Consider the following 26,214-nt stretch of genomic DNA (forward strand, 5'->3'; position numbering starts at 1 on the left):
CTGGACCGGGGCAGGTTCACACAGAGGCTTCTAGCTGATCCCGTTAAAAGCAATTAGCAGTGTGTTGACTCAGTTGTAAAAGCCACAGTGTTCCCCTCCCCAAGGGTCCCTCCCCAGCCTCTCTCAGAACCAGGTGTACACAAACAGCCCTCTCTCAAACACATGGATGAGCTGGTGGTCTCAGCAGGGGGGAAACTTCCATCATCAGGTGATAACAGGAACAGCAACTGACTGTTGAATTTACACTACACTCTTAGAAAAAGGGTTCCAAACGGGTTCTTCGGCTGTCCCCATAGGAGAACACTTTTTGGTTCCAAGTAGAACTCTTTTGGATTCCATGTAGAACCCTCTATAGAAAGGGGTTTACATTCTTCAAAGTGGTCTCCTATGGGGACAGCTGGAGAACCATTTTAGGTTCTAGATAGCACTTTTTTTTCTGAGGGTGTAGATCTGTTGAAACTTGTAGGTTCAATCTCAACTTTGTCAAGTGTAACTGATGCTATTAAATGGGCAAATCCATTGTAAATGGATACATCTTAAACTGGTACAGGGAAGCATCTAAAACCGATTTGGAGAACATCTTATCACTGAACTGTAACATAACACCCCACACAGAATATGAAGACTGGTGCCATTGATAGTATATTCAATGAATTCCATATATTCAATATTATTCATATCCTTCAATTAACCTTTCCATCTCCTAACCATATGCATCCTAGCCCTGCTGCTGCCTAATCCCTGAGCCAGGCATCGTGAGTGGGCTGAAACCCTCATCCCAGCCATCCATTCACAGATAGAGCCAGGTGAGTAAATGAGCAAATAGTGGACACAATACCAGTCAACCCGATCATCCACTCTCCTCTCACTCTGAGAAGCCAGGCATTGTTTTGGCCCTGGCTCTGGATGTGAGCGATCTACCTGAGCTAGTCCCCCCTGCCCCCTATCCCTCACCCTGGTGGTTCATTTACCTGCAGAGTCTCCCACTGGCTATCTGGAGCTATGGACCCACCCCTCACAGAGGGGATAACACAAGGGAGGGCTAGGCTCACTCAGACCAGAGGCTAATTCCTCTCTTAGCAGCCAGCCGACTACAAACTATTATAGAGACGTTTTATGTCTTGGAAAGGTGTCTGAGAAAACCTGGCTTCACATACTGTATTGAGGGAGTAAGAGGAAGCTTCTCCTTATGGCAGATGGGTATTTTTGGCTTGTTGGCTTGTTTTACATGCAGCGCCTCGAAAAGAGTCATAAAGATCTTATCTAGGCCAAAGAGAAAATGTGCGCTCATTGAAATATAGAATTAAAATATGCCTCAATGTGAATCACATGCCAATATTGTATGAACGGTCATTTAGTGCATATTTTGTACATTTGCACATTGTTTACTGTAGAGTTACATAAAATGTTGATGTACATCCCTAAATGGCAAAATGATATCGTAGATACAAATGTCCAGCTGACATTATATTGCTGATTAAATGTGTACTATTCTATTACTATCCCTATGACTATTCTAGTATCAGATGTTATCAAGCACTGTCTATATCCATTCAATAATCTATCCACTTGTGCCTGACAATCTCTGTCATTGTGGAAATGATTAGTTAATCCACTGCTGTTTCTTTACGTTTATCCCTGGGGATCTGTTCGCACACTGTCTCGGGCTGTCTCTCCAACCAGTGGTCGCCCCATCCCCAGCCCCATGGCCCTGTTGCCCACCCACCATATTGAGCAAACAGGACGAGCAAACAGCGGGGAGTGCCTCAGATAGGTCCCCCCTGCCTCCACCCAGAGCCCGGGCCGTGAGCAAACACTCCAGCCTGCAGAACAAAGGGGGATGAATAATCGGAGGGAAATGTCAACGTTTCATCGTGGCTGCCCTGGCCCGGTGAGTTAACCATTAACCACAGGCCGAGTGCTCTATCGCAGGGACGCCTGAATGTACCCGCAACAATAGAGAGAGAGAGAGAGAGAGAGAGAGAGAGAGAGAGAGAGAGAGAGAGAGAGGGGGAGACAAACACCATTGTAAATACAACCCATATTTATGTTTATTTATTTTCCCTTTTGTACTTTAACCATTTGTACATTGTTACAACACCGTATGTATACATAATATGACATTTGTAATGTCTTAATTATTTTGGAACTTATGTGAGTGTAATGTTTACTGTTAATTTTTATTGTTTATTTCACTTATGTATATTATCTACTTCACTTGCAGACAGACACATTACCAATCATCCTGCACCGGTTGGGGGAGTATTAGGACTGAACCAAATCTATTACTTCAAAGCCAAGTTACATAACAGTAAGTCATGCTTACCAACAATGTTACCAAGTGTTTATTCAATTCTAATGAGATATTGGACTATTTCGTGGCAAAACCGAGTAATGACTTTGAGTCTGATGCTTGTATTTATGACGATATATCAAAGAACTTGATAGTCGGCTGTCATCGCAATGGTCTGATCACAGCCCTGTAAAGGCAGACTTTGTGGGTGCACCTACTGTATATCTATAGCACTAAGTGTGGCCGTATCAATGTCCACAGTACATCACTCCTGCCCCCCTCCCCATATAAAGCAATATAAGATGCAATTAAAGGAGATGTAATTATAGTTTCATTGCGTATGTATAGCGTACAAAGAACTTAGTGTTGGTGTCTCTCTCCCCGGGTTCGAGTAGGGAAACATACCAGGGTATTTATTCCAGAGTGAGAGAGAGAGAGAGAGAGAGAGAGAGAGAGAGAGAGAGAGAGAGAGAGAGAGAGAGGAGAGAGAGAGGGTAGAGGGAGGTCAAGACAGTAGGGGCGGGTTGGAGGTGGGGGGGGGGACACTGGAAATAAGACATCTGATTCATGAAGCGGATGTTTTGAAGGAAACTGTCTAAGGACGTCGCTGCACCAACTGTACCTTCCAGCGGCTGTTTCTGTGCCGGTCTGCTTCCCAGGTTCCTGAAGTATAACTGTGATGATACACATGTTATTTCTCCTATTTAAATGGACTGGAAAGCATTGCCTTAACCAGACTCATAATTCTCCCATTGATAGACTTGTGAAGCCTGTGTCCAAAGGCCATCCAGCTGGTATTTGTCATTTGCGAGAGATGTAAAATTCAGTACCCTCCATTTATTACCTTCAAATAAATGGTGATTTCCTTCTTTAACAATACAACAACAAAAATATTTAAAGAAACGTTACATTGGGTCAATTGAGGTGTTTGCGCTGGGTAAAGTCTGAGAACTTGTCTGACCTGTGGAAGTTCAACCATAACCTTTAAATTGCCACTCTATGCCACTCTATTCCACTCTATGCCACTCTATTCCACTCTATGCCACCCTTTCCTATTTATTCTTCTATTTATGTCGAATGTGGGGAAGGTTTTTTTTCCACGTTTTTTTCAGTGCGAACCAGAGAGAAAAAAACTGTAAATGAATCTGCGTTATTTATTTGGTTTGGAGCCCTGGACCTTTAGCAGTGAAAAATCACCCACCGTATCACTAATTCCGTCTCCTCCGGCTGCCTGTGGAATTAAAAGACCCCTGAAAGAAACGCTGAACAGAACCAGCCTGTGTGCCCTGCCCTGCCGGACATGAAGGATTTCGGCAGCCATGTGCAAAACCACAATTTTTGTCCCTGACTACTGCCCTCTTCTGATGGAGTGGCCTGAATCTTATGTGGCCACTCATAGTCCATTCAGAATAATACTCTCCTCTTCACCTATTACCAGAAGATAATTCTCAGTGAGTATAAAACCTCCTGAATCTTTGTGTGGAAAAATCCATAGAAAATCCAGAACTATTTTTGTAATTTATTGTCTTACACGTGGACACCACCAATTGGCCAATGCCGTTTCAGGAAGAACAAGTGCAACATTGAAGGACAGGTCATAATACAGTCTCTACACAGGGGAAACAAATAACACCAGCCAGCCTCAAAACAGCAATCAGAATGGCCCCCGTATTGACAGAGTAAAGCCAGAGAGATACAAGAGGGACCTCAGCATCACCTGATTCATGCATGTAACATCAAAAAAATCATCTGGGGTTTGGACAGTGTGATTATGCTACGCCATGGGCACACCTCCATAAGACATAATGGCGAGTTTGAAAAAAGGTCAGTACACAAAGAGGCCTTTCTAACGGCACGCATTACTGTGGTAGAGAGAGAGAGCGAGAGAGAGAGAGAGAGAGAGAGAGAGAGAGAGAGAGAGAGAGAGAGAGAGAGAGAGAGAGAGAGAGAGAGAGAGAAGCCAGTGGGTTGTGTGAGGGATAAGTGAGGGTGAGTCATGAATGAGTACACATTGTTAGCACAGTTAAATATCCTCGCATGTTCCTGGAAGAAAAAAAGTCTTACGTGACACCAGGATGCAAGACAGCTCCTGAGAACAGGATCACCCACCCCTCCCTGCAGCCTGCACCCAGGCCTCCAGCTAGCTGCCCCAGGCCTTCTACCTCCTTTACTGTCTACAGAGAGATTCTAATTTGCCTCAAAACTGGCCCCAAGACTGCTTTTTGGTATTTGACATTTGTTTTTCAATGTCAAACTCTTTGATTCAATGCTTTGATCAGATGTTTGAGATGTCATTTGTATTGTTGAGAATGACAGCTACCGAAAAAGATAGTAGATCAAAGATCAGACTGGTCTCACAGACTAGACGTAACATAGTAAACGTAAATCCAGGACACTGAAATTAGTAGGATGTGTTACGTTTGGTGTGGTTACAGAAGACAGAAGGTTGCTTAAGGCAACAAAAAAAGGGAGGTGGTTGGTTAAGGTGGATGGGTGGTTGTATAATGCAAACGTCTAGCAACACGAAGGTTGAGCGCTCAAACCTCATCACGGACAACTTTAGCATTTTAACAACTTTGCAACTACTTACTACTTTTTAGTTACTTAGCATGTTAGCTAACACTTCCCTAACCACAACGTTAACCCTTTTAGCTAACCCTTCCCCTAGCAATAAACTTAATCCCTTAACCTTACCATGACCTTAATCTTAACCGTAACAGAATGATACGAAATGCTCTGAGACCATGTTGCAAAGATAGCTATTCTTATTATAGCTAGATACATTTCTGTTGAAAGCATTCAGTTGTACAACTGACTAGGAATCCCCCTTTCCCCTTTCCCTTTGTTGAATAAGCAATATTGGAATGGAATGAATTTTATGCCTGTGGTTTATCTCTAAGTGAATCGAGCATTGCTCATCATTGACGTGATAGGTCTGTGTGTCCTGCCTACTGTATGGGAAGATATGGGAAGCAAGAATCCCTTTCTCACCTATGTCTTTCATTCGGGATGTGAAGTAGTGATGTATGTTCTGATGATCAATGATTATGTTTACTGCTTCCAGCCGGAATGTGGCACGGCTAGCTTGTCCTCAGATATACTGAATCCCTCCTCTCGATTCCCTCTGAATCCGGGCGTCTTTGCCGAGCTAATCTTTATTTGGCGCTTAACCGCAAGTCTTTGAATAAGGCACACAGCTCATTTACGGGAAACACACAGGGCACCATCACACCCAGCCACCTCATGCGTCCAAACCTTTTCCAAATTGCTTTGCACGAAGCAAACCATTTAGAGATTTATAAAAATAAAAAAAATCCTACTCCACGACAACCCCAGTAGCTAAAAAATGGTCAGCGGTGAAAAATAAGTTTATCTAAATATAAACCCGTAAAAAGGTAGCTTTGTAAACCAAGGTGGCTTGAGAGAGTGAAAGTGAGAGTTAGAGACCTTCTCCCTGCGGCCTAACTGCTAGGATGGAGCCAGGGGTCGGATTTTTTGCCCACTATGAAAGGATTGATTGTCCCGGGTCCCACAGAGCCAGGAAAGTTCCCCCGGCAGCGGTTAGGACCCTATCTGCCAGGAACGCAGAGCGAGAGAGAGGACGCAGAGAGAGAGAACCAGCACTAGCTATGTCAGATACCTTTCAAGAAAAATACCTTTTAATTTGTTTATAAATGCCTGCGTCAAAGTAAGCATGTAGGGGCCATGTAAAATACAAAAGAGCTCTCCATCTGTTTATTTTGACAGAGAGGAGTGAGCGGGGGGGGTGAGAAGGAGAGAAAAGAAGAGGATAGATATTTTGGGGTTGTACATTCCACTTTGAAAAGAACATTCCATTGATTGTCTGTTGAGATGGACAACATGGCACACATGTTTTCAGGCACTTTGTGGCTGTCACAATGCAAATATCAGAGCCTGAGGGAATGTGGATGGTGGACTGGGAGCCAAGGTCCCTTCTCTTCCGCTAACTCGGAAGGCCCTGTAAGGTTTAGAACACTGTACCAGTCCATGTCCATATTAGATCAAGCCAGTTCAGTGAGAATTGGTCAAAGTTAATTTGATAGAAATGCCGTTTTAGGAAAAAAACATACACAGTATAGATAATCATGGCAGTTCCAGAAACAGAATGGTACTCAATGTTGTGTCCTAGCTCTAGAGTCAGGACTCTGCAGTACTCTTGGAAATTGTGGTGTGTGGAACAGGTGCTCTAAGCAAATCTCGCTGACACTCGATGTTGTTGATGTGAGAATACACCTGTTCCACCAGTGCTGTGAAAACCTTGAGTTTGTCTATGGTGCGTGAGACGTTCTGGGCTTTCGTGAAGTCCTGTTTGTGAGAGAGCCATCGACTCAGGAGCCTCATTCATCCCTTTGCGGCCCAGCTCCCCCCCTGCTTTTTTCGTCCCCCATCCTCCTCTTCCTCCCCCTCTCCCGACCACTGGCGTTTATGGTGCCCAACAGCACGAAAACAGACTAGGGGAGAGGTTTGCGGGACGGGACAGGCCACGAGATGCGTGGTGGACACATCCGTGACAAACACATGGTGTTCAAACCAGTAGTGGTATCCAACATAAAGTGCTGCTCTACTGTTAAAGCTGTATCCTGCCATGTTAAAGGGGATACCGTATGTGTTGGTGGGATGACGTTGTGTACAATAGTAAAGTAAATGTGAGTCAACATGCTTGTGAGAGAGAAAGAGGGAGAGAGAGAGATGAGAGAAAGCAGAGAGAGGTCAGAGAGAGAGATCAGAGAGAGGGAGATCAGAGAGAGAGAGAGAGAGAGAGAGAAACTCAGACGAAGTAGGAGTGTGTCTACATAGGTCCAATAAGAGTGAGTGTGAATGATTGTGTATTCTCGGGACATACTGTATTGTTGCTGGCAGCCCTTTCTCCCATCCTTCTCGCACCCTCCTTGTTTTTAGCCCCTCGCACCGGTAACCCGAGAGGCGGGCGGCACGCCTGGAATATGGCCCAGCTGGTTCCTGATGTTGCTACTTGGTGCAAACGAGGGGGACCTGTGATTGCGTGGCCATGAAAACAAAACCCCCAGTAACAGGCTCGTGACAGGGCGGGGGACCCAGGGTTCAGGAGCTGCTTCCACCAAACTGTGACCTCTCACTCAACCAGGACCCAGCGGTGGGGGGCGAACAGGGACTCCAACCAGGGACTCCAACCAGGGACTCCAACCATGGACTCCACAGGCTCTTATAGATGTACAGACACAGGGAGAGGCTTTTTACAGACTTACTCAATTTAGAGTAATCATTCTGCCTTTAGGTGTAGACATGCCTAACATCCTTATACAGCCATAACTGTCACCTGAAGTGAGCTTTTTATGATCATGTAATAACCGAGGGGTGGTAGACGTAGTGTCAGTGTTTTTAGCTAGACTTTTGCCAAGTAAGTGATGATAAGAAAGATCGTAATGATGCTGATGGGGATGAGTGAATACCGCCAGTGTTATTGATGATAAGTCGATTCCGGAGGATTGCTAATTTCCAGGGTAATATAGTCACCACACAGAAACAACTGACAGAGCTCCGGTATTATCCATTTGTACAGCTGAATACACACTGAGGCCACTCACTTTCAGTGTCTGGCTCAATTTCTCGCACCCGTGTGACAACCTCTAACCCTCTGGTCAAAAGTCCAGGTCGGTCATAATAGCCTTACTACCCCTTTACTACATCTGTCAGTGGGTCAGGGGAAACTAGTGTGTATCAGATACGACGAGACAGAGAAAAGCTTATCTGATTGGACTGAGTAATGAGGTCACATGCTGCAACGGCAAAGGGGCGGGGGCGTATATGTCACTCGCACACCTGGGATGCAAACGGCTCATAAGTACTGATAATAACCGCTTGGAGACGTCGGGTAGGTTGGGTGTGTCAAAAGTCCAGAAGTCCTTGTTGGGTTCCTGAAGTGTTGCTACCTACACCCCTTATCTACCAGTGCTCTCTAGCAACATGCTTGGAGAACAGGAAGAGGATCTCTAGATTTCATCAGATCATTAAACGTGGTCTAAAGCCTGTGAGATCTTAGCTAGATCCTATCTTGTCTACAATTGAGCACATTCAGATTATTGTTGTAAGGATGATGAAACCCTTTTCAAAATAACCATGTGTTGTGCTATGTATAGGGGCCATGTGTTGTGCTATGTATAGGGGCCATGTGTTGTGCTATGTATAGGGGCCATGTGTTGTGCTATGTATAGGGGCCATGTGTTGTGCTATGTATAGGGGCCATGTGTTGTGCTATGTATAGGGGCCATGTGTTGTGCAATGTATAGGGGCCATGTGTTGTGCTATGTATAGGGGCCATGTGTTGTGCTATGTATAGGGGCCATGTGTTGTGCTATGTATAGGGGCCATGTGTTGTGCTATGTATAGGGGCCATGTGTTGTGCTATGTATAGGGGCCATGTGTTGTGCTATGTATAGGGGGCATGTGTTGTGCTATGTATAGGGGCCATGTGTTGTGCTATGTATAGGGGCCATGTGTTGTGCTATGTATAGGGGCCATGTGTTGTGCTATGTATAGGGGGCATGTGTTGTGCTATGTATAGGGGCCATGTGTTGTGCTATGTATAGGGGCCATGTGTTGTGCTATGTATAGGGGCCATGTGTTGTGCTATGTATAGGGGCAATGTGTTGTGCTATGTGTAGGGGCCATGTATTGTGATATGTATAGAAGCCATGTATTGTGCTACGTATAGGGGCCATGTGTTGTGCTATGTGTAGGGGCCATGTATTGTGCTATGTATAGGGGCCACGTGTTGTGCTATGTGTAGGGGCCATGTATTGTGCTATGTGTAGGGGCCATGTGCTGTGGCTGCTCATGTCCTTATTCTCCAGGACCTCCAGAGGACAGAATCTTAATTGTGGTGGTGGAGGTGGAGGTGGTGGAGGTGGCTTCACCCAGGGGAAGCAGGGTGGGTGATGAACGCCTCTGGAATGTCCGCCGCCATCTGGGGTCCATGTGGACATGGGGGCCGGCCTCGGCCCTGGCCCGGCGGGAGCAGGGGAAGAGCATGTCAGCCCCGGCTAGACCTTAAGACAACACGGCCAGGTCTGACAGCCACTGTCCACTGCCTCGTAAATCACCGGCCACACTGTCGCACACTGTCTCTCTTACCCTGCAGCGAGACACTGCTTTGTTTGGACTCGGAGAGTGCCGTGTTTTTGGAAAGGAAGAAATAAGCATTCCTCCCTCTGACTGAATGTCCTCGTCAAAATGTGTCAGCTCGTCTGTCGCAGTGTTAGTACCAAGAGGCAAATGAGGGTTTATGGACGTGTGAGCGACAGAAACTGTATCAGATGTACAGAGGGCAACTATTACAGGCCATACCAACAGTATGTGGTAGTTGGACATCAGCCAAGACATACGAGCAGAGAGAAGCTCCTACGTGCCGAGTTAAAGCCAGAGGTATGACTGTGGTACCGGGTTGGCCATGGAACTTTTCTCTCTGTATATGTTGACTCAAAACTTAGGCCCTGATCAATCCAGTAGCTTTCCTTCTTTCTTTCTCACAGGGAAATATAATCAGTCCCCTTCCCTGTCTCGTTCTCTCCCAGTCCTGCTTTATCAGGAGCCACTTCAACAACATCCACAACCCAAAGAGCAAAGTCCAGCGTATTATCTCTGCCTCTGTCTCTCCCGTGTGCACTCGCTGACTGGCCTCCTCTGCACAGCACAACATACAGCATGCTGGAGAGAGCTGGAGCAGGATATGAAGTAGTGGGTGACAACAAGCACAGTCTAAAATAAAATATCTATATCTGTGTCCCGTTACCACACTCTAAGAAAAAAAGGTGCTATCTTGAACCTAAAAGGGTTCTTCGGCTGTCCCCATATGAGAACCCTTTGAAGAACCCTTTTTTTTGGTTCCATGTAGAACCCTTTCCACGGAGGGTTTTACATGGAACCTAAAAAGGGTTTGACCTGAAAGTAAAAGGGGTGCTCCTATGGGGACAGCTGGAGAACCCTTTTGGTACCCTTTTTTATGAGAGTGTATACCAATATAAGCACAATGCCTAATGTACACTATCTACATTAAAAACATATGACAAGGCATGTTTTCATAGTCTTCATTATCTAATGTAATTATTACATACGAGATTACATTATGAATGTAGGCTATCCATTATAACTGTAAAAACATGCAATATCCCCATGTTCTATTTCACAGGGATCAAACGTGTAATATTTCAGTACATGCTTCAAAGGGCAGCTACATTTAAAAGTGCCGTTATCCCACTTGCGCAAAAAGTCTTTCGTTATTTCACAAATGTTTTCCTCCCAACAATCCAACATGAGAGTATACCCTGAGGGTTGAACTGTAAGCCTCGGTTTTTTCTTTCTTCTCTTTCCCTGCTTAGGAAATGTCAACAGGATGCAGCGTTGCATCCAGGATACAGGATACAGCTCTCATTTGCATAGTACATCTTAAAGGGATGAGCCAGGAGCCACCCTTCTCTCTAGCTTTACCTGTCACATACACGGGTAACAGCCAAAATAATGGAAACACTTGAGTAAATGGGAGAAACAAAGTATCTTGAAAGCAGGTGCTTCCACACAAGTGTAGTTCCTAGGTTAATTAAGCAATTTACATCCCATCATGCTTAGGGTTATCTATCAAAATGTTTGGCAGGCTATTATTTGGGCCAATATTTTGGAAACCATGGCGATGCCCCAATGGGATGATAATGCCCCCATCCACAGGACACGAGTAGTCACTGAATGGTTTGTTGAGCATGAAAATTATGTAAACCATATCCAATGGCCGTCTCAGTCACCAGATCTCAACCGAATTGAACACTTTATGGAACATTCTGAAGGGGGGCCTGAGACAGCGTTTTCCACCATCATCAACAAAACACCAAATTATGGAATTTCTCTGGGAAGAATGGTGTCGCATCCCTCCAATAGAGTTCCAGACACTTGTAAAATCTATGACAAGCTTCATTGAAGCTGTTCTGGCCCAACACTCGATTAAGACGCTCTATGTTGGTGTTTCCTTTATTTTGGCAGTTACCTGTACATACGACTAAAAAAACACAGCCAGGTTATAAGTATCCAACATCAACCGCCTGCTATGACACCTTCTAACATCCCAAATTGAGTGATGGCTGACAAGCCAGGAAATCCAAAGTGTATTTAAGCAACAACTTAACTGAGGGTGCAAATAATAGTTCATTAGATACATGGTCTGGATGAACAATACACATTTTCTATCAGTGTCCATGTCATATATCCAGCCATATTCCCTAACAATCAACCAGCTCGCTGGAAGCCATTATTCACTTATTTTTCTCAGCATACTGTCACGCCCTGACCATAGAGAGCCCTTGGTTCTCTATGGTGTTTAGGTCAGAGCGTGACTAGGGGGGTGTTCTAGCCATTGCATTTCTATGTGGTGAGTTGTATGGTTCCCAATTAGAGGCAGCTGGTAATCGCCTCTAATTGGGGATCATATTTAGGTAGCCTTTTCCCCACATCTGTTTTGTGGGATATTGTTTTTGTGTGTGTGCATGTTGCACCCCGGCTATCACGGTCGTTGTCTGTTTATTTTATTTTTATGTTTCACTTTAAATAAAAGATGTGGAACTCAACTCACGCTGCACCTTGGTCCGTCCATTACGACGATCGTGACACATAGAGAACATCCGAAAGTGTTAAAGTATGTTTTTCCCCTGTGTGCTCCTGGCAAGCGCATTAAATTGCTGTCACCTGTTCCTGTGCCTCAGGTGAAACGTTTAACAAGAGCAACTACGGTGGAGTTTCTCTTCAGAATTACATTTTAAGATACTATGCAAGACTGTACCCTCTGGGTAAAACTGGATTGAGTCAAAATAGTTGACTTGCTATTTTCATCTTACTTTAGTGACGTGACTTGGTTGAATTGGCAAAAAGTTATCAAATTGTGGTTCATATTTTTGTCTCATTATGCTATTCTCAAAAGTGAACCGATTCTGATCATCAGTAGTGTTATGCTCATACAACTATCTGAGAGGTGTTTGAATGGGGTTATCATGCTTCCCAACAGACTGCAAAACCAATCACAGCTAATATATGGGGGTGTCACTTTGTTGCAGGTTAGTCATAACTGGGCAGGGCTCTGTCCCTTGTTCCCAATGCACCTTTGTGTAGCTGTGGCTGCCATATCAGCTAAATACTAGCCTATCTTATCGAACCAACTGCACCGTTTTGTGTGAAATATGACGAACGGCCATGGATTCCCATGAAAACATTCAGACGAGAGAGAGAGAGAGTGTGTGTGTGTGTGTGTGTGTGTGTGTGTGTGTGTGTGTGTGTGTGTGTGTGTGTGTGTGTGTGTGTGTGTGTGTGTGTGTGTGTGTGTGTGTGTGTGTGTGTGTGTGTGTGTGTGTGTGTGTGCGTGTGTGCGATCTACGGTCAGCTTCAAAGGCTTGCGACGTCACACTGGAGAATGGTTTTGCACCCCTGCGTGACAACTCCAAAAACACAGAGCAGTGTTGAGCAAGAAGGCTGTGGAGGGCTGTCCTACGGTCAATGGAATGCTGGTCTCTACTGAAACTCAATATAAAGGTTTCCTCCCCCTGGATGACTCCTTCTTGTAGAAGGTGAATAACACGCAGTTATACCCCCTCCAAGAACAACAGAGAATGTGTCCTGTCTAATATGATGCAGAGATGTCTTCTTTTTGGTCACACAAAATCATTTGAAGGAAACTTTTTATCAAACTAGAAAAACTCAATGTTCTGAAGAAACTTTGTGTGTTTGCTAAATCTGTGTCTGGCAAGGCGTTACAGGTCACAAAGAAGTATATGTAAGAATCTAAGTTAGGGTAGCCTGAACACTTTCAAATGAGTTTTCATTTTAAAACTTTAATAGTTACAGCATTTACTAGGGACGCAACGGTTTTTGTTGTCACATAAACACTCCAAACAGCCTATCCAACCACTCGGAGGCGTCTGCATGGTCCTAAAGCAAAGCATCACATTCCGATGATAAAAAATGCAATTTCATAATGTGAGGGAGGACATGTCCCCCCCCCCCGTCCTCAGTGAAAGTTGCACCCCTGGTGTTTAGTCTAATATGCATACTCATGCAAATTAAAATTATCGAATGTCTATGTTTATTGCAAGTGGGAATAGTCTATTCTGTCGAGTTGGATTGGTGTTATATCTTACAGTACATTACCTATATTCAGTATCATTATAAGTAGGCTATCTGCAACTTTAATATGCTGTGATCTGTAATCATTGTGTATGCTAATGCATGCACATGTTAAGGTTTACAGTAATTAAGTAATATCATGGTGTTTCCTGAAGTTGGTTTGTTGTTTCTAGCTTGAATGGTTAAGAAAGCAGTGGCACTTTAGATATCATGGTTGCCCTTGACTCACATGCCAATTATGCAAATGTTTAATAGTTCTAATTTCCAAATGATCAAAAAAAAATCAAAAATCTGAACAGAAGCAACGTAATTTACACTGGACCAGACATTTTGACGTTTCACATTTTAAACACTGTTTTTGATTTATTATGAATACAGGAAGTGTTTCTATCTTCCTGGAAGTTGTTTTTGTGTTTCTCGCTTAAATGGTTAGTAGTATTTTGAATGTCTACCCATTGACTCCCACGTTATTAATTGGGCATAACATAATCCAAAACAAAACCAAAACAAACTGCAAATGCATCTAACAAGTTTGTAGAGTCACAAGCTTGATGTAGTCATTGCGTGCAATGAATATGAGACCAAATACTAAAACATACACTAAAGTGCTTTCATTTCTAACCGGTAAAATAGATGTGTATGAAAATACACTAAAATAAAAGCTGACATTATGTACTGTCGCCTAATACGAAACATTCTCATATCTAAAATGCTGGAATATAGAGCCAAATTTAAAACGTTTGCTTCACTGTCCAAATACATACGGAGGGGAGTCTACCGAGTTAAGATTATTTACAGTCAAAGTAGGATATCCTGAAAACAGCATGACAAAACAAAACTGCAATTAGAGATTTTTTAATACCTAGAATTATGCTTTTTGTTCAAATGTGAAGGCACCAAATCCTGATTGAAACACTCGGTTTGAGATGATTCACTGGCCATCAGAATACAGTAGTGTCTAGAAGCCAGTTTATGTTGGGGCCAGAGGGCCAGCATGAGTTCCACACTGTTTAGTCTAACCTACCCAAAAGTCACATACAAGAGTAATTTGGTAATGTACGGAGCTGTTTCAACAACCCGATAATTCAGCTGAACCTGTCAATCCTGCAGCAAGACCTACACAACAGAGCCTCCAAATGAACATGTAAACGACATCAGATGTATTTGATTTTTTTTTTCTTCACAATACGTCTTTAAATTATTTGAAAGGATTTTGTAAAATAACATACACCCATTTCATCAAGTCTATAGATAATCTCACGTATATATTTACCTCAACGCAACAGACAACAATCGTGTTTCTCCCCAATGTTTTGCTTTTTAATAAGAAAAACATGAATCATTCAAATCACAACATTCAAACCATGAACAACAACCTCACAATATATACATAAACATAATTTTCCAAGTCTGAAAAGCCACATAGTTTAAATAACAAGTCTTTAAAAACTAAAATACAAGAAATAAAAACAGTATTTCTGACCTGAAACTCATGGTTTATATTTCAAAAAGTGTTCCTTCAGTGAATATGCAGTTATTGGTCATCCATTACCAGAACATCTTGAAAGGCACTTTGAGGATGAGGGTTGCGACATAAAGCTGTAGACATTGACATTGTTTACAGTGGTCCAATTCTAAATGACCATTTGCAGTAAAAAAAAGAAGAAGAAAAAAAGGTAATTACATAGCATTGTTGTAACATACACTATCAGGGCCACCCCAGCTGTGCAAAATGGTGGGAACTCTTGTGCAAAGTACTGTATGTAAATGGTCCTCTTACTGCATTTCCATTCAACTCCTATCTTAGTAACTGACATACCATGGCCCCTCTCCATCCTAACCCTTGGTATGTTGTGTAATATAACGTGAAGCCATTCCAAAATATCCTACGCCACAAAGACCTGTGGAACAGCAGGCTCTCATCATTGATAATAAAAGGGTCCTCTGGGAAAAAAAAACATGTTTTAAAACAGACAAACAAAGATGAAATTAGATCTACCACAGTTTCATCCCTTTTTAAACAGACTTCACCCCCCCTCTTAAAATGGATACCTGGTAAAAGAATACAAGAAATGGCTCTCTTATCAGTAAAAACAATATCACTTGCACCACTTGTAAAAATGAACCATGGCAGCTCATTTGTGTTCACGGATGTGTATTTGAAGAGATTAAAACAGCATGTTAAGAATAGGAATGAAGTATCATGCTCTAAAACACAACAAGAATTCCCTGTAATGCAGTAACAACTGCCCCGAAGCAGTAACCTGAACCTTTTCTCACTCCCACAATCCCTCACATTGTTTCATGTCACATTTGTTTTGTAACGCGTCTACACAGCACTGTACAAGATATATTAATTTTCTTCCCTTCATAAATAAATGCACATCGCCTTTCCCCCACTCCATCTATTTACAATGTGTACAACCCAAGTAGTCCTGCATGTCTGTCGAACAAACTAAAACCCAGTTTGAAATAGTCTAAAAATGGCACAACAAAATGGCAAAGGGGGGTGTGAATTTACTTCAGTGTGAATTTATGAATGTGTCCGTTTAAAGACCTGATGAATGGGTGTCTATCCAGCACTGGGTTTTACCTGTGTCTTCTACTTCATGTATCTGCAGGGTTTCCCTGATCAACTGTGTATTCAGCTCTGCTAAATGTTATTTTCGTCCCTTTGGCCCCTCGTGAGTAGACTTTCAATGGCAGCCGCCTTACACTTTGGGATTTCAAGGCTGCTAAAAGTCCTTGTCAGCACCACTTGGCTGTGGTCCAGAGGCCCCCATGTTAGGAGGCATTGAGGACCGACCGGCTGTAGAGGGTTTGGTAGTAGGCCCCAGAGTCCATGACCGAGGGTCCGGCGCTGTCGTAGATCTGCTTGGCTGCTATCGGAGAGGAGGAGGCGTAACTGTTGTAGGCCATCACGTGGTCCTGGTAGGTCTTCAGGTCCATCTTTTGCTCATTGGACATGAGGTTGGTGATGGAGAAGGGGTGGTTGAAGTTGTAGTGGGGATCCATGGCTTTGAGAGGGTCGTTCTGCAGGTCCAGATTATGCATGGCGCTGGGGAGGAGATGGGGGCTGCCTCCCATGACCTGGGAGTGGAGGAGAGGGGTGGTGGAGGGCACTGAGGAGGTGATTGCCACAGGGGTGCTCTGGATGTGGGACTGGGGCTGTGGAGGGCAGTCCAGCTGGACCATGCTCCTCTGCTGCTGCTCCTCTGAGGAGGAACCTGGGTGGGAGTTGTCAGAGTGAGCCGAGTCGGCCCCCTCCGAGCCCCCCGCTGGGCTGTGCTCCTCCATCAGGTTGTCTCCATGGCCCCCTTTCCCCGAGCCTCCCTCCTGGGTCTTGCCAGACTTCTTCGCAGCCTTCTCTTGATCGATCTTGAAGCGCTTCTGGCGGCGCAGGTAGCAGCCGTTCTCAAACATGTTGCCTGAGTTGGGGTGCAGGGCCCAGTAGGAGCCCTTGCCGGGCTTGTCGGGCGAGCGGGCCACCTTGACGAAGCAGTCGTTGAAGGACAGCGAGTGGCGGATGGAGTTCTGCCAGCGCTGCTGGTTCTCGCGGTAGTAGGGGAACAGGTCCATGATCCACTGGTAGATCTCGTTGAGGGTGAGCATCTTGCTGCCGGACTGCTGGATGGCCATGGTGATGAGGGAGATGTAGGAGTAAGGTGGCTTGGCGTGGGTCAGTGAGCGGCGGTAGGGCTTGGGCACCTCCTTGGCCCGGTTGAGGGAGGTGGGAGAGGGGTAGCTCAGCTGGCTCATGGGCTGGCTCATGTTCTGGTAGTGGGAGAGGGAGCCTAGGGAAGGGCCTGGGGAGCCCAGCTGGGAGAGAGAGCTGGGGTTGAGGGATGAAGTCACCGGGGACAGGTTCATATGGTTGGCCCCTCCGCCCATGGAGGCCAGTTGACTGTTGAGCCCAGAGCTGCCATAGCCCATGTTCATGGTGGCTGGAGAACCAGCTGGGTTCAGGTTGATGTAGCTGTTGATGGTGCTCATTGAGCTCATTGAATTCATGGCAGTGGGAGAGGAATACATCTGAAAACATAACAGAAAATGGTTGATTTAGTCATTTAGAAACTAAAAATATAGCTAAGTCGGTTTAGACAATAAATAATGTAATTTATTTTGTTGTGTCCAAAAGCCTGTACTAATGGAAAGCATCAATGGTCAATGATACCATTGGAGTGAAAGGGACATGGATTTCACATATCATTGTTAAACCTGAAAATGCGTAACATGCGCGTCATGGATTCTTTCCCTTTCATTTAGTAGTTATCCCTCGTCACTACTAAGTGCTCCAAAACCAAGGCAAATAAAACAAACGTTTTAAGAAACGTTCCAAAATATCTGACCATCCACTAGCAGTTACAATACACGTTTAAAAAGGATTACACAGTCGTAAACTACATAATCATCAAAGTATCCTAATATTTATTTGAGAGCATATAAAGTTGATTAAAGACAGGATTTAATTTTCCATTACTTTAATCACGAATTTCTTGGGGGAAATGTATCGTTATTTCAACTCTCGGGGGTAGTCAACCTTGATCAAAATGACTGATAATTTAATTTCCGAGATGCTTTATCATTCACATAATTTGCATATTTAAATGGTATAGTCCATAAGTGTTAGTATAAACAGACTAGGCAATTCATTTAAAAAAATAAGATAGATTTTATGTAAACAAGCCTCTAAATGTCACATATACAATTTAAACAGGTCGCACAAGGACAAACTGAGCCAAATCCTATCACATCAGTGTTATATGTTGAATTGTAAAATTCTAACAATACTAAATCAAAGATAAGAAGTTGCAGCCAAAATTCTGGAGTGATAAATATCAAAATCAATCCAATGTGTTTGTAAAATACTGAGCTTTCGATTCAATAACTTACTTCTAAGAAACTCTAGAATAGACTTTAAAGAAACAAATATCCAGCAACCACACACACGCACATAGCCCATATGGTAAACTTATATAGAAAAAAGGTGTTTTTACCTCAGTGGCTTCGCTGTAGAAGGCATTCCACTCTGGCAGTTCATGAGACTCCATCTTCACTGAGCTCAACATCCCAAATACAACTTTTTATAGTAAGAAAATATATTTGAGAGAATAAAAGACTGCAAATCCTTGTTTGAGTTTATAATAGCTTTGAGTTTCTGCTCAAAATTCAGGACTTCAGCAAAAGGAGTAAAATTTTAATCCAAGATAACGAAAGAGTTCCACTGACTAGATTGAAGACTATACTAAAAATAATCAAGAACTAAAAAACTTTTTTTTTTTTATACAATGCTTCCTCGGGCTATGAGTGGGTCTTCAGTGAAATGTCAATATTTATTCGTCGATTTATCAATCATCCATCGTTTCATAATCAAGATTAACAGGTTATTTATCTAAAGCGGACGTGCTCTTTGGGAAACGCTAGATCCGTATGAAGTCCGCAGAATGCTCCTGTGCAAGCCCCGGTCCGTGTGCGTGAGTCAATGTGCTGTGGGCAAGTGGAGTAAAAGTTGGACGTGCCTTCTTAAAAACTCAGGTAAGGTCCCGCCCCATAAGGGCATTTGAATATCGTCCAAGGCAATTTGAATATCGTAAAAAGACGTCTCTTGCCCCCTGGTGAGGGTGTATATTGGCCGGGGACAGACACATCCATCTCAATTTCAAGCATGCATCCTCCATTTCTTGTCTAAAAACTCCTGCTTAACCGTCTCTGGATGCAGACACTGATTGTAGGCTATTTTCATCATTTATTTTACACCACAATTATAACCTCGTAAGTAATTTATGGATTTAAATTAGAATATGAATCTAAAAAGGATTGCTTAACACTGAGTCGTCTTCTGATTGACTTCAATTCGCAGTCAAACTGACGATCAATATGTAACTCAATGGAAATCAAAGACCTTTATTTTGGCTCTCATTTTAAAACACTCGACCAAAGAAAATATTAGCTCAATAGGTCAAGATCTGAAATGAAGGAGGATTATTGCAGGCCTTGATGAGGTATTGATGTGGACAGGGGTATAATCTCACGGGTTAAGGTCATCAGTGGGAGGTCTGATAAGGGAGCCTGAGGTGACTGACAGGTGAGAGAGCTGTTAATTCCCGCGACAATCACTTCTCTGGAGCTCTAACGGCTATATGGAGGATGATGAGTTGCTGGGGAACTTGGACTTCTCAGAAACACGTTGGTTCCCAACTCCCATAGCCTCGTTATAGGTCTGCAAAGTTTTAGTCCAATTGAAGGCCACATTAACGAAAATGTGTATTATACGTGTGCATTACAGGTGTGCATGTTAAGGTAAATTAAGTAAAGAATATATTGTTGACAACAAATAATGTAGACCTAATCCAATGTGTCATGTAAGGACTATCCTTGGCCTGATTCAGAATACACATCTCGTTGTCAAGCGCAGACAGTCAAATCTGAATGTCAATGCATTTCTTAATTGTCCATGAATAGAGCTGTAATGATGCGCCATAGGTGGTCAACAGGATTAGTTGAGAAAAGCGTTAAGGAAATTACGCAGCAAGGAGACGTCGCGTTCAGCGCAATACGTAGAAATGGGACACTTTGTTTTTTAAAATAATTGAATGAATGAAAAACAACATAAGTATTTAAAAGTTTCAAAATAACAGAATCCGTTTATTCAGTCATCTTTTTTGATTTCACAGTAATATAAGCAGGACTATAACAAAAGCTTGATCTTGAACACGTCCAACGAATTGCGCCTTCTTGCAAAACGTTGTCAGATCGATTAACACATTCAATGGGATAACACATGGCTGTCTGTAATGATAGTAATTAAGCTTTATAGAACAATGCTTTCCTAACCAAGTATATACCTACGTGATTAAAGTATCTATAAGCAACACATTTTTAGCACTGATTTGAACAATTATATTCAGGCATGGCCCAAAATTTATTTATATTCAAGCATGGCCCAAATTTTAATTGAACTGTTTCCCATGGCCAAATACATATAGCTAACCTCAATCGTCTTGAATCGAAGGCCAGCTATTTCGATAGATATAGATAACCCGTTCAAAAAATGGTTCTACAATATGGAGAGCTTTGGAGGAATATGTTGCGCGCGCTGAAACGCATTTGAGTAATGAGCAGAGAACTACTTCCTCATTAATCCTTTGCCTTTAAATGGTCTATTCCCCCATCACAGATCCCTACATCCTCCTGCAGGTCGGCCGCTTCTAATGCCAATGAGACAGTAGATCGTTCATTAACACCTCAACGATTAGCTAACAATAGCTTTAATGAGTTGACACTAAATAGAGGAAGCCAGAGATTTCAATATGCTTTCTAGTGGGGGGAGTTATGATTTGCACTCTACCATATCTTGGTAGGCGGCGTTGTACAATTACGCTAACCTTTAAGCGTGTTTAAAGAAGTGTATGCCTACAGTAAAATACATTGAGAAACAAATGACTACAACATCAGATAAAATAACACATTTATCTAAGTGAAATTATGGCCGATGTCAAATACGACGCCATCTAATTGATTAATCGGCAACTGAGCCATTTCCCTCCAATATAGACGACCGCCTAGATTATTTATTTTTTAGTTCACAACACATCTCTAAAATCAAGATCTGCACAGGTTAAAGTGCGCCATCTACTGGACATAGCAAGACAATGACCATCGAGCGTTTCATTGCAACACAGTATAACACCGTGGTAGTATTTTTTATTTATTTATTTATGTACGCTTCAAATTTTTGGTCAATTACCTAGAAGCTTCATGAGAAATAGCAAATAAAATGTGACATTTACATCCAATGAACAAAACAAATCATATGAAACGAAACGATATGAAACGAAAAGTTTATATAGAGTTGGAATACAAGCTTTACCCTTAAACTGTGTTGAGATAAGCAACTACAAAAACAACTCAACAGGAGGCCATGGCAGACAGGACCATAAAGGACCAGAATAATAGAAAGGCTGGCACAAGACAATCCTTACTAATTTAGTGGCCAAATACAAAAGTGAATAGACTTATAGGGATTTTTAAAAAGTGCTTTCAGACAGAGGATGCCATTAAAGGCACTTGAGGAAAGTTGCATGAACATAGTGTTTCTGTGGGAAATTCCTTTCTTGTTGTATGAGCTACATTTGAATTACAGTATCCTATGTTAGATAAGAAATAGGCCTAGGCCTAATTTTGGTACTAAATACACTTTCAGATACAGCTACTAGTGTACAATACGTATGTTTGTACAGTATACATTCATGCCCACGTGATTGGCAATGGCTTGCTTGATGCATTGTCCTCATTTAATTTCATATTAACACATGCACATGCTAGGGTATTGATTGGCACCAGCTTTGCAAATTGATCATTAAATTCATATATTCATTTTGGTGACAAACATAAAAAGGTTAAGGAAAACCTGACAGGGAAGTATTTTGATATACATGTATATATTATATTTTAGACAATTCAAATCGTTAAGTTCATAGGTAAAAACAGAGCATTAAATTGGGATATTATAGAACTTATTAAAATAAAATAAAAAAATCCTATTTCATGAGGATCACGTGAAACAAACCTTGAATCTCAATCTATATAGAAAAAAACCTTTGACTTTACATGAATAGTAAATTCCTTTAATTAAACACCACACTATTAGTTTAATCTACACCCTCTACAACTTCAGTTAACAGAACCTATAACTATCCTAACAATAACCATTTCACCCACTATTTCCCTGGCACATATTGAAATAATAAAGACATTTAACACATAAAGGATAAGATTAGTTTTGAAATGTACAGTGCCTACAAAAGGTCTACACCCCCTTGAACATTTTCCACATTTTGTTGCGTTACAAAGTGGGATTGAAATTGTCATTTTTCATCAACAATCTACACAAAATACTCCGTAATGTCAAAGTAGAAAATAAAAAATAAGATTCTTCAAGCTCTGTCAAGGTGTCAAGGTGTTGGGGATCATGGCTAGACAGCAATTTTCAAGTCTTGGCGTAGATTTTCAAGCAGACTTAAGTCAAACCTGCAACTTGGTCACATTCACTGTCTTCTTGGTAAGCAACTCCAGTGTGGATTTGGCTTTGTGTTGTAGGTTATTGTCTTTCTGAAAAGGTGAATTCCTCTCCCAGTGTCTGGTGTACAAGCAGACTGAAGCAGGTTTCCTCTAGGATTTTGCCCGCGCTTAGCTCCAACACATTTCCGTTTCTTCCTGAAAGCCTGCCCAGTCTTTGCCTGTGTCAAGCTTCTGAACTCATTTAGGCTTGCCTAAACAAAAAGGGTGAATACTTATACAACGACTATATTTTAGTGATTTCATTTGTAAACATTTTTAGACCCCCCTTCACTTTGACATTAATGGTGTATTTTCTGTAGATCAATCAAAATTTATTTTTTTATAAATCTATCGCAATCCTACTTCCTAACGCACCAACATTTGAAAAAAGTTCAAGGGTGCGTAGATCTTCTATAGGGCACTGTACATTTACTTCAGCATGAATCTTTGGTTTCGATGCACGTGTTTAGGCTACTCAGTGGTACACACCACAAGCTGTATTGGTCTCAAAACTATAGATTGCACATCTATTACCGCGGAGCAAGATCGTCTTGCATTCGAACATTCAGTATAAAATAGAGAGGTATCCATCCCATTTCATACATGCTGGATAAAAGCGTCTTTGTTGGGCACTGTGAAAGCCATGTTACTGTATCGTCCTGCACTGAAAGCCACCGCTGCTCTCTTATAATATAGATGGCGCGACAGACGTCAACTGCTGCTGGTCTGAGGTTTCAACAAGGAGCAAACAATTCGCTCCGTGACAGTCAGTTTTTTTTAACGTAAAGCGCAAAATGTGGCGCAAAACAAAACACTTCTAGTCTGTATGTTGATGTAACATGTAGTGAAGTCGTCCCTCTTTCACGTTGCCACTCAGAAATCTGTTAGAAAGATGTTCAATGAAACAGAAAACAACAGCCCTATAATCACCTAGAAGCTAGATGAAGTTCATACTTCTCAACCATGGTCCACTGGTTTATAACTTCAGTGACTAATACTAGTGACCAATACTAATGTAGATAAGTTGATGTTTGAGGGACAAAGGGGTGAATTAGGTATTAGAGGTGAGCTGGGGCTGGGGGTATCGTCACCCCCCTAACCAACCAGACAGTGAAGTGGTAGTGTAAGGCCTGCTCCATGCAGGTGGATGTGTATGATGATTGGCTGTGAGTTGGGGAGAACCTGGTGGATTTCCGTGGTGATTGGCTGCGAGGTGGGGAGAACCTGGCGGATTGCTGTGGTGATTGGCTGCGAGGTGGGGAGAACCTGTTGAGATTGTCGTTTTCTGTCTGCAGGCTCCAGCTCCACTCAGGCGTCAACAGCCTTCTGTCCAGACAGACATCACACAAACAAACAGATTAATAAATGGTAGGCTGACCATATTCGGTGACAATTTAGGCTACATATCATATATTATACTGTATCATAAAGCATAGGATGTATTACCTATAAGCATGTCACAAACACTAAATTAGCCTATGGCCTAGCTACATAGAGAATACTTTGGCCTAAAGACTGACTCCAAGACAACAAACTCAATGGAAACCAAGGTGTAGTGAAATTGCATCTTACAGTCAGCTGTCCCAGAGGATTTAGGGGTCGCGCTCCTTCTTCACCTTGACATCTCCAGCCAGGATGGTAGCGATCTCTCCCTGCATGAAGGCCCAGGGCACGTTGGAGCCCACCAGGGGACACCGCTCCCCACTGGGGCAGAACACCTCGCTGCCGGCCCCCTGTCTCCGGATGAAGTCTCTGGTGCAAGGGAAGCAGAACTTATGGGCCGCAACCGAGGGGCACTGGACAAAGTGAGTGTCTTCCAAGCGCTCGTGGCAGATGGTGCAGCAGAGAGGGGGACCAGAGGAGCCGGAGGGGTCCCCTGCTCCCTGGTCCGAGGCCCCAGCCAGGGGGAGAGCTGCTGTAGTGCCCGCTGCAGAGTTGCTGGCTCCCTGAGGTTCCCCATTCCTGGAGGCCAGGCGCCGCTGTTGCCCCGCAGGGCAGGCTGCCATGGGGCTGCTGCTGCTTTGCCTCACTGCCAAGGAGGAGTGGCCCAGGCCTCCACCACTACTGCTGCTGCTAGGGGCCTCTCTGGGTGACTCAGCCACGCTCATCAGTGCTGTGATGGGGGAGGGGTCGCTGCTGTGGGAATGGGAGGCCGAGCCCTCCTGGTGGGGAGGTGGCTGGCTAACGCTGGGGAAGGAGGAGGCAGCTAGGTGGATAGCCATTCCCGGGTACATCCCCATGGGCCAGTGCTGCCGGAGCTGCTCCTCTGTGGTCACTACCTCTCCACCCTGGGGCTCTGGGGAAGCCTTCCTCCGGCGCCCGCGGACTGGCGGTGCCGAGCGGGACATGTGACACAGCGCTGTGGGCAGCATGGAGCAGCTGGCGTCCAGGTAGGGCTGGGGGAGAACGTCAGGGCCGGGGGTGTCCTTAAAGGCCCTTACCGCATCACTCAGCAGCTCAGAGAGCAGTCGCCAGTCCCCCGCGCCATGCCTTTTCTCGTACTCCACATACTTTAGGCCCGAGTTGACCATCTTGCTCCCTGAGTCTCTCTGGCTGTCATGGAACATCTGCTTGACCAGCGCCGCCAGGCTGGAGAACATGTTCCCCGAGCCGCACGGGTACTCCGCAAAGATCTTCAGCTCAAAGTCCAGCGCCAGCTTGGCGTCGAAGGCAAAGATCCGTCCCACCAGGCTGTGGTCCTTCTTGAAGCGCACGTTGAAGGGGGTGCAGCCGGAGAGGGTGAGCAGGGCCCCTCGTACAGCCTTGGGTCGGCCGGCCCAGTCGTCTGCTCGGTTCCGTACACTCTCTGACAGCTCGGCCAGAGCCTCTGCGTTCCTCTGCTTCTCCCTCAGCTCCTTCTCAAACTCAGGGCTCAGGAAGGAGGCCACACTCATGCCCATGCTCAGCTGCCTCTTGGTGATCTCGTTCAGCATGGGGGCAGAGAGGGTGAGGGGGGCTCCCCCGACTCTGGCATTTAAACCAGGCACAGCTGCTAGCAACCCGTGTGGAGCCCCCACAAGGCCTTGTGTCATTAAATTGGGCGGAACGGTACCCCCCATGGGTCTTCTGGCGTTGTTAGGGCTCTGTCCACTGAGTTCTTGTTGTGGGCCCCCGTCATCTATTCTGTGCAGACCGTTGGGGATCCGTGCTGGGGCTCCGTAGTCCCCTCTTCCCCTTTCAAAGCGTTCAGGAAGTGGCCTGCCACCCTCCATAGGTCCATCTCTCCCACCTGGGCCATGTTTAGTGGGTTGGGGACACGGCGACCTGTCATCCTGCATAACATGAGTTATTTTCAACTGCCTTGCCGTCTCTATGATAAATTCAATACGGTCCGTACCTTCATAATTCACACAGCCTCGGCAGACAGTCTCGCTAAAGTCCCAGATCATAGCCCATGGCATCTTAGGCAAATCGCAAAGGTAACAACACCACTGCCGCCTTGAATATGACTGGGGGGAGGACATATTTGATAGGCCCTTTTTATATCTTTCTTGCTTTCTGAGGTCCTGATTAAACAGATGCAACGTTAGCTTTCAATAGTTCAGAAATAATCGCCGCGTCTGTTACTTCTCCAATACCTTAACAAATATGATACACTCTCTGTATTAAACACACACAAAAAGTTGTGTTTACTCCATTTCGGCCGCCCTGTGCACGTGAGTGTTTATACTAGAAGACTATCTTTGCTGGAACTTACACAACGCCGT

The 26,214-nt window shown here is 43.9% G+C and overlaps 2 protein-coding genes across 3 annotated transcripts; both read right to left on the reverse strand.

Moving 5' to 3' along the window:
* Nucleotides 1-14,691: 14,691 nt before the first annotated feature.
* On the reverse strand, nt 14,692-18,935 carry LOC112265126 (hepatocyte nuclear factor 3-beta). The gene is made up of 2 exons (XM_024442186.2): nt 18,445-18,935; nt 14,692-17,479 (listed from the first exon to the last, which is right to left on the reverse strand). The coding sequence occupies exons 1-2, from the start codon at nt 18,514-18,516 to the stop codon at nt 16,232-16,234; spliced, it is 1,320 nt and encodes a 439-aa protein (XP_024297954.1). The 5' UTR covers nt 18,517-18,935; the 3' UTR covers nt 14,692-16,231.
* Nucleotides 18,936-21,113: 2,178 nt separating this feature from the next.
* Nucleotides 21,114-26,201, reverse strand: LOC112265127 (interferon regulatory factor 2-binding protein 1). Of its 2 annotated transcripts, none has more exons than XM_024442188.2 (2): nt 24,080-26,201; nt 21,114-23,830 (listed from the first exon to the last, which is right to left on the reverse strand). In XM_024442188.2, the coding sequence occupies exon 1, from the start codon at nt 25,969-25,971 to the stop codon at nt 24,100-24,102; it is 1,872 nt and encodes a 623-aa protein (XP_024297956.1). In that variant the 5' UTR covers nt 25,972-26,201; the 3' UTR covers nt 21,114-23,830; nt 24,080-24,099. The 2 variants fall into 2 exon arrangements, with proteins under 2 accessions (XP_024297956.1, XP_024297955.1); XM_024442187.2 differs by having other exon boundaries at nt 21,114-23,833; nt 24,080-26,196.
* Between the last annotated feature and the right edge of the window lie 13 nt (nt 26,202-26,214).

This window comes from Oncorhynchus tshawytscha, linkage group LG13 (assembly GCF_018296145.1).
Source record: "Oncorhynchus tshawytscha isolate Ot180627B linkage group LG13, Otsh_v2.0, whole genome shotgun sequence".
Classification (NCBI taxonomy): Eukaryota; Metazoa; Chordata; class Actinopteri; order Salmoniformes; family Salmonidae; genus Oncorhynchus; species Oncorhynchus tshawytscha.

Bases quoted from the DNA above. Each gene is read 5' to 3' on its own strand.
- LOC112265126 (XM_024442186.2), bottom strand. From the start codon at position 18,516: ATGTTGAGCTCAGTGAAGATGGAGTCTCATGAACTGCCAGAGTGGAAT. The intron at 17,480-18,444 runs GTAAAAACACCT...TTATGTTTTCAG, and splicing joins TCTACAGCGAAGCCACTGAG to ATGTATTCCTCTCCCACTGC.
- LOC112265127 (XM_024442188.2), bottom strand. From the start codon at position 25,971: ATGTCCTCCCCCCAGTCATATTCAAGGCGGCAGTGGTGTTGTTACCTT.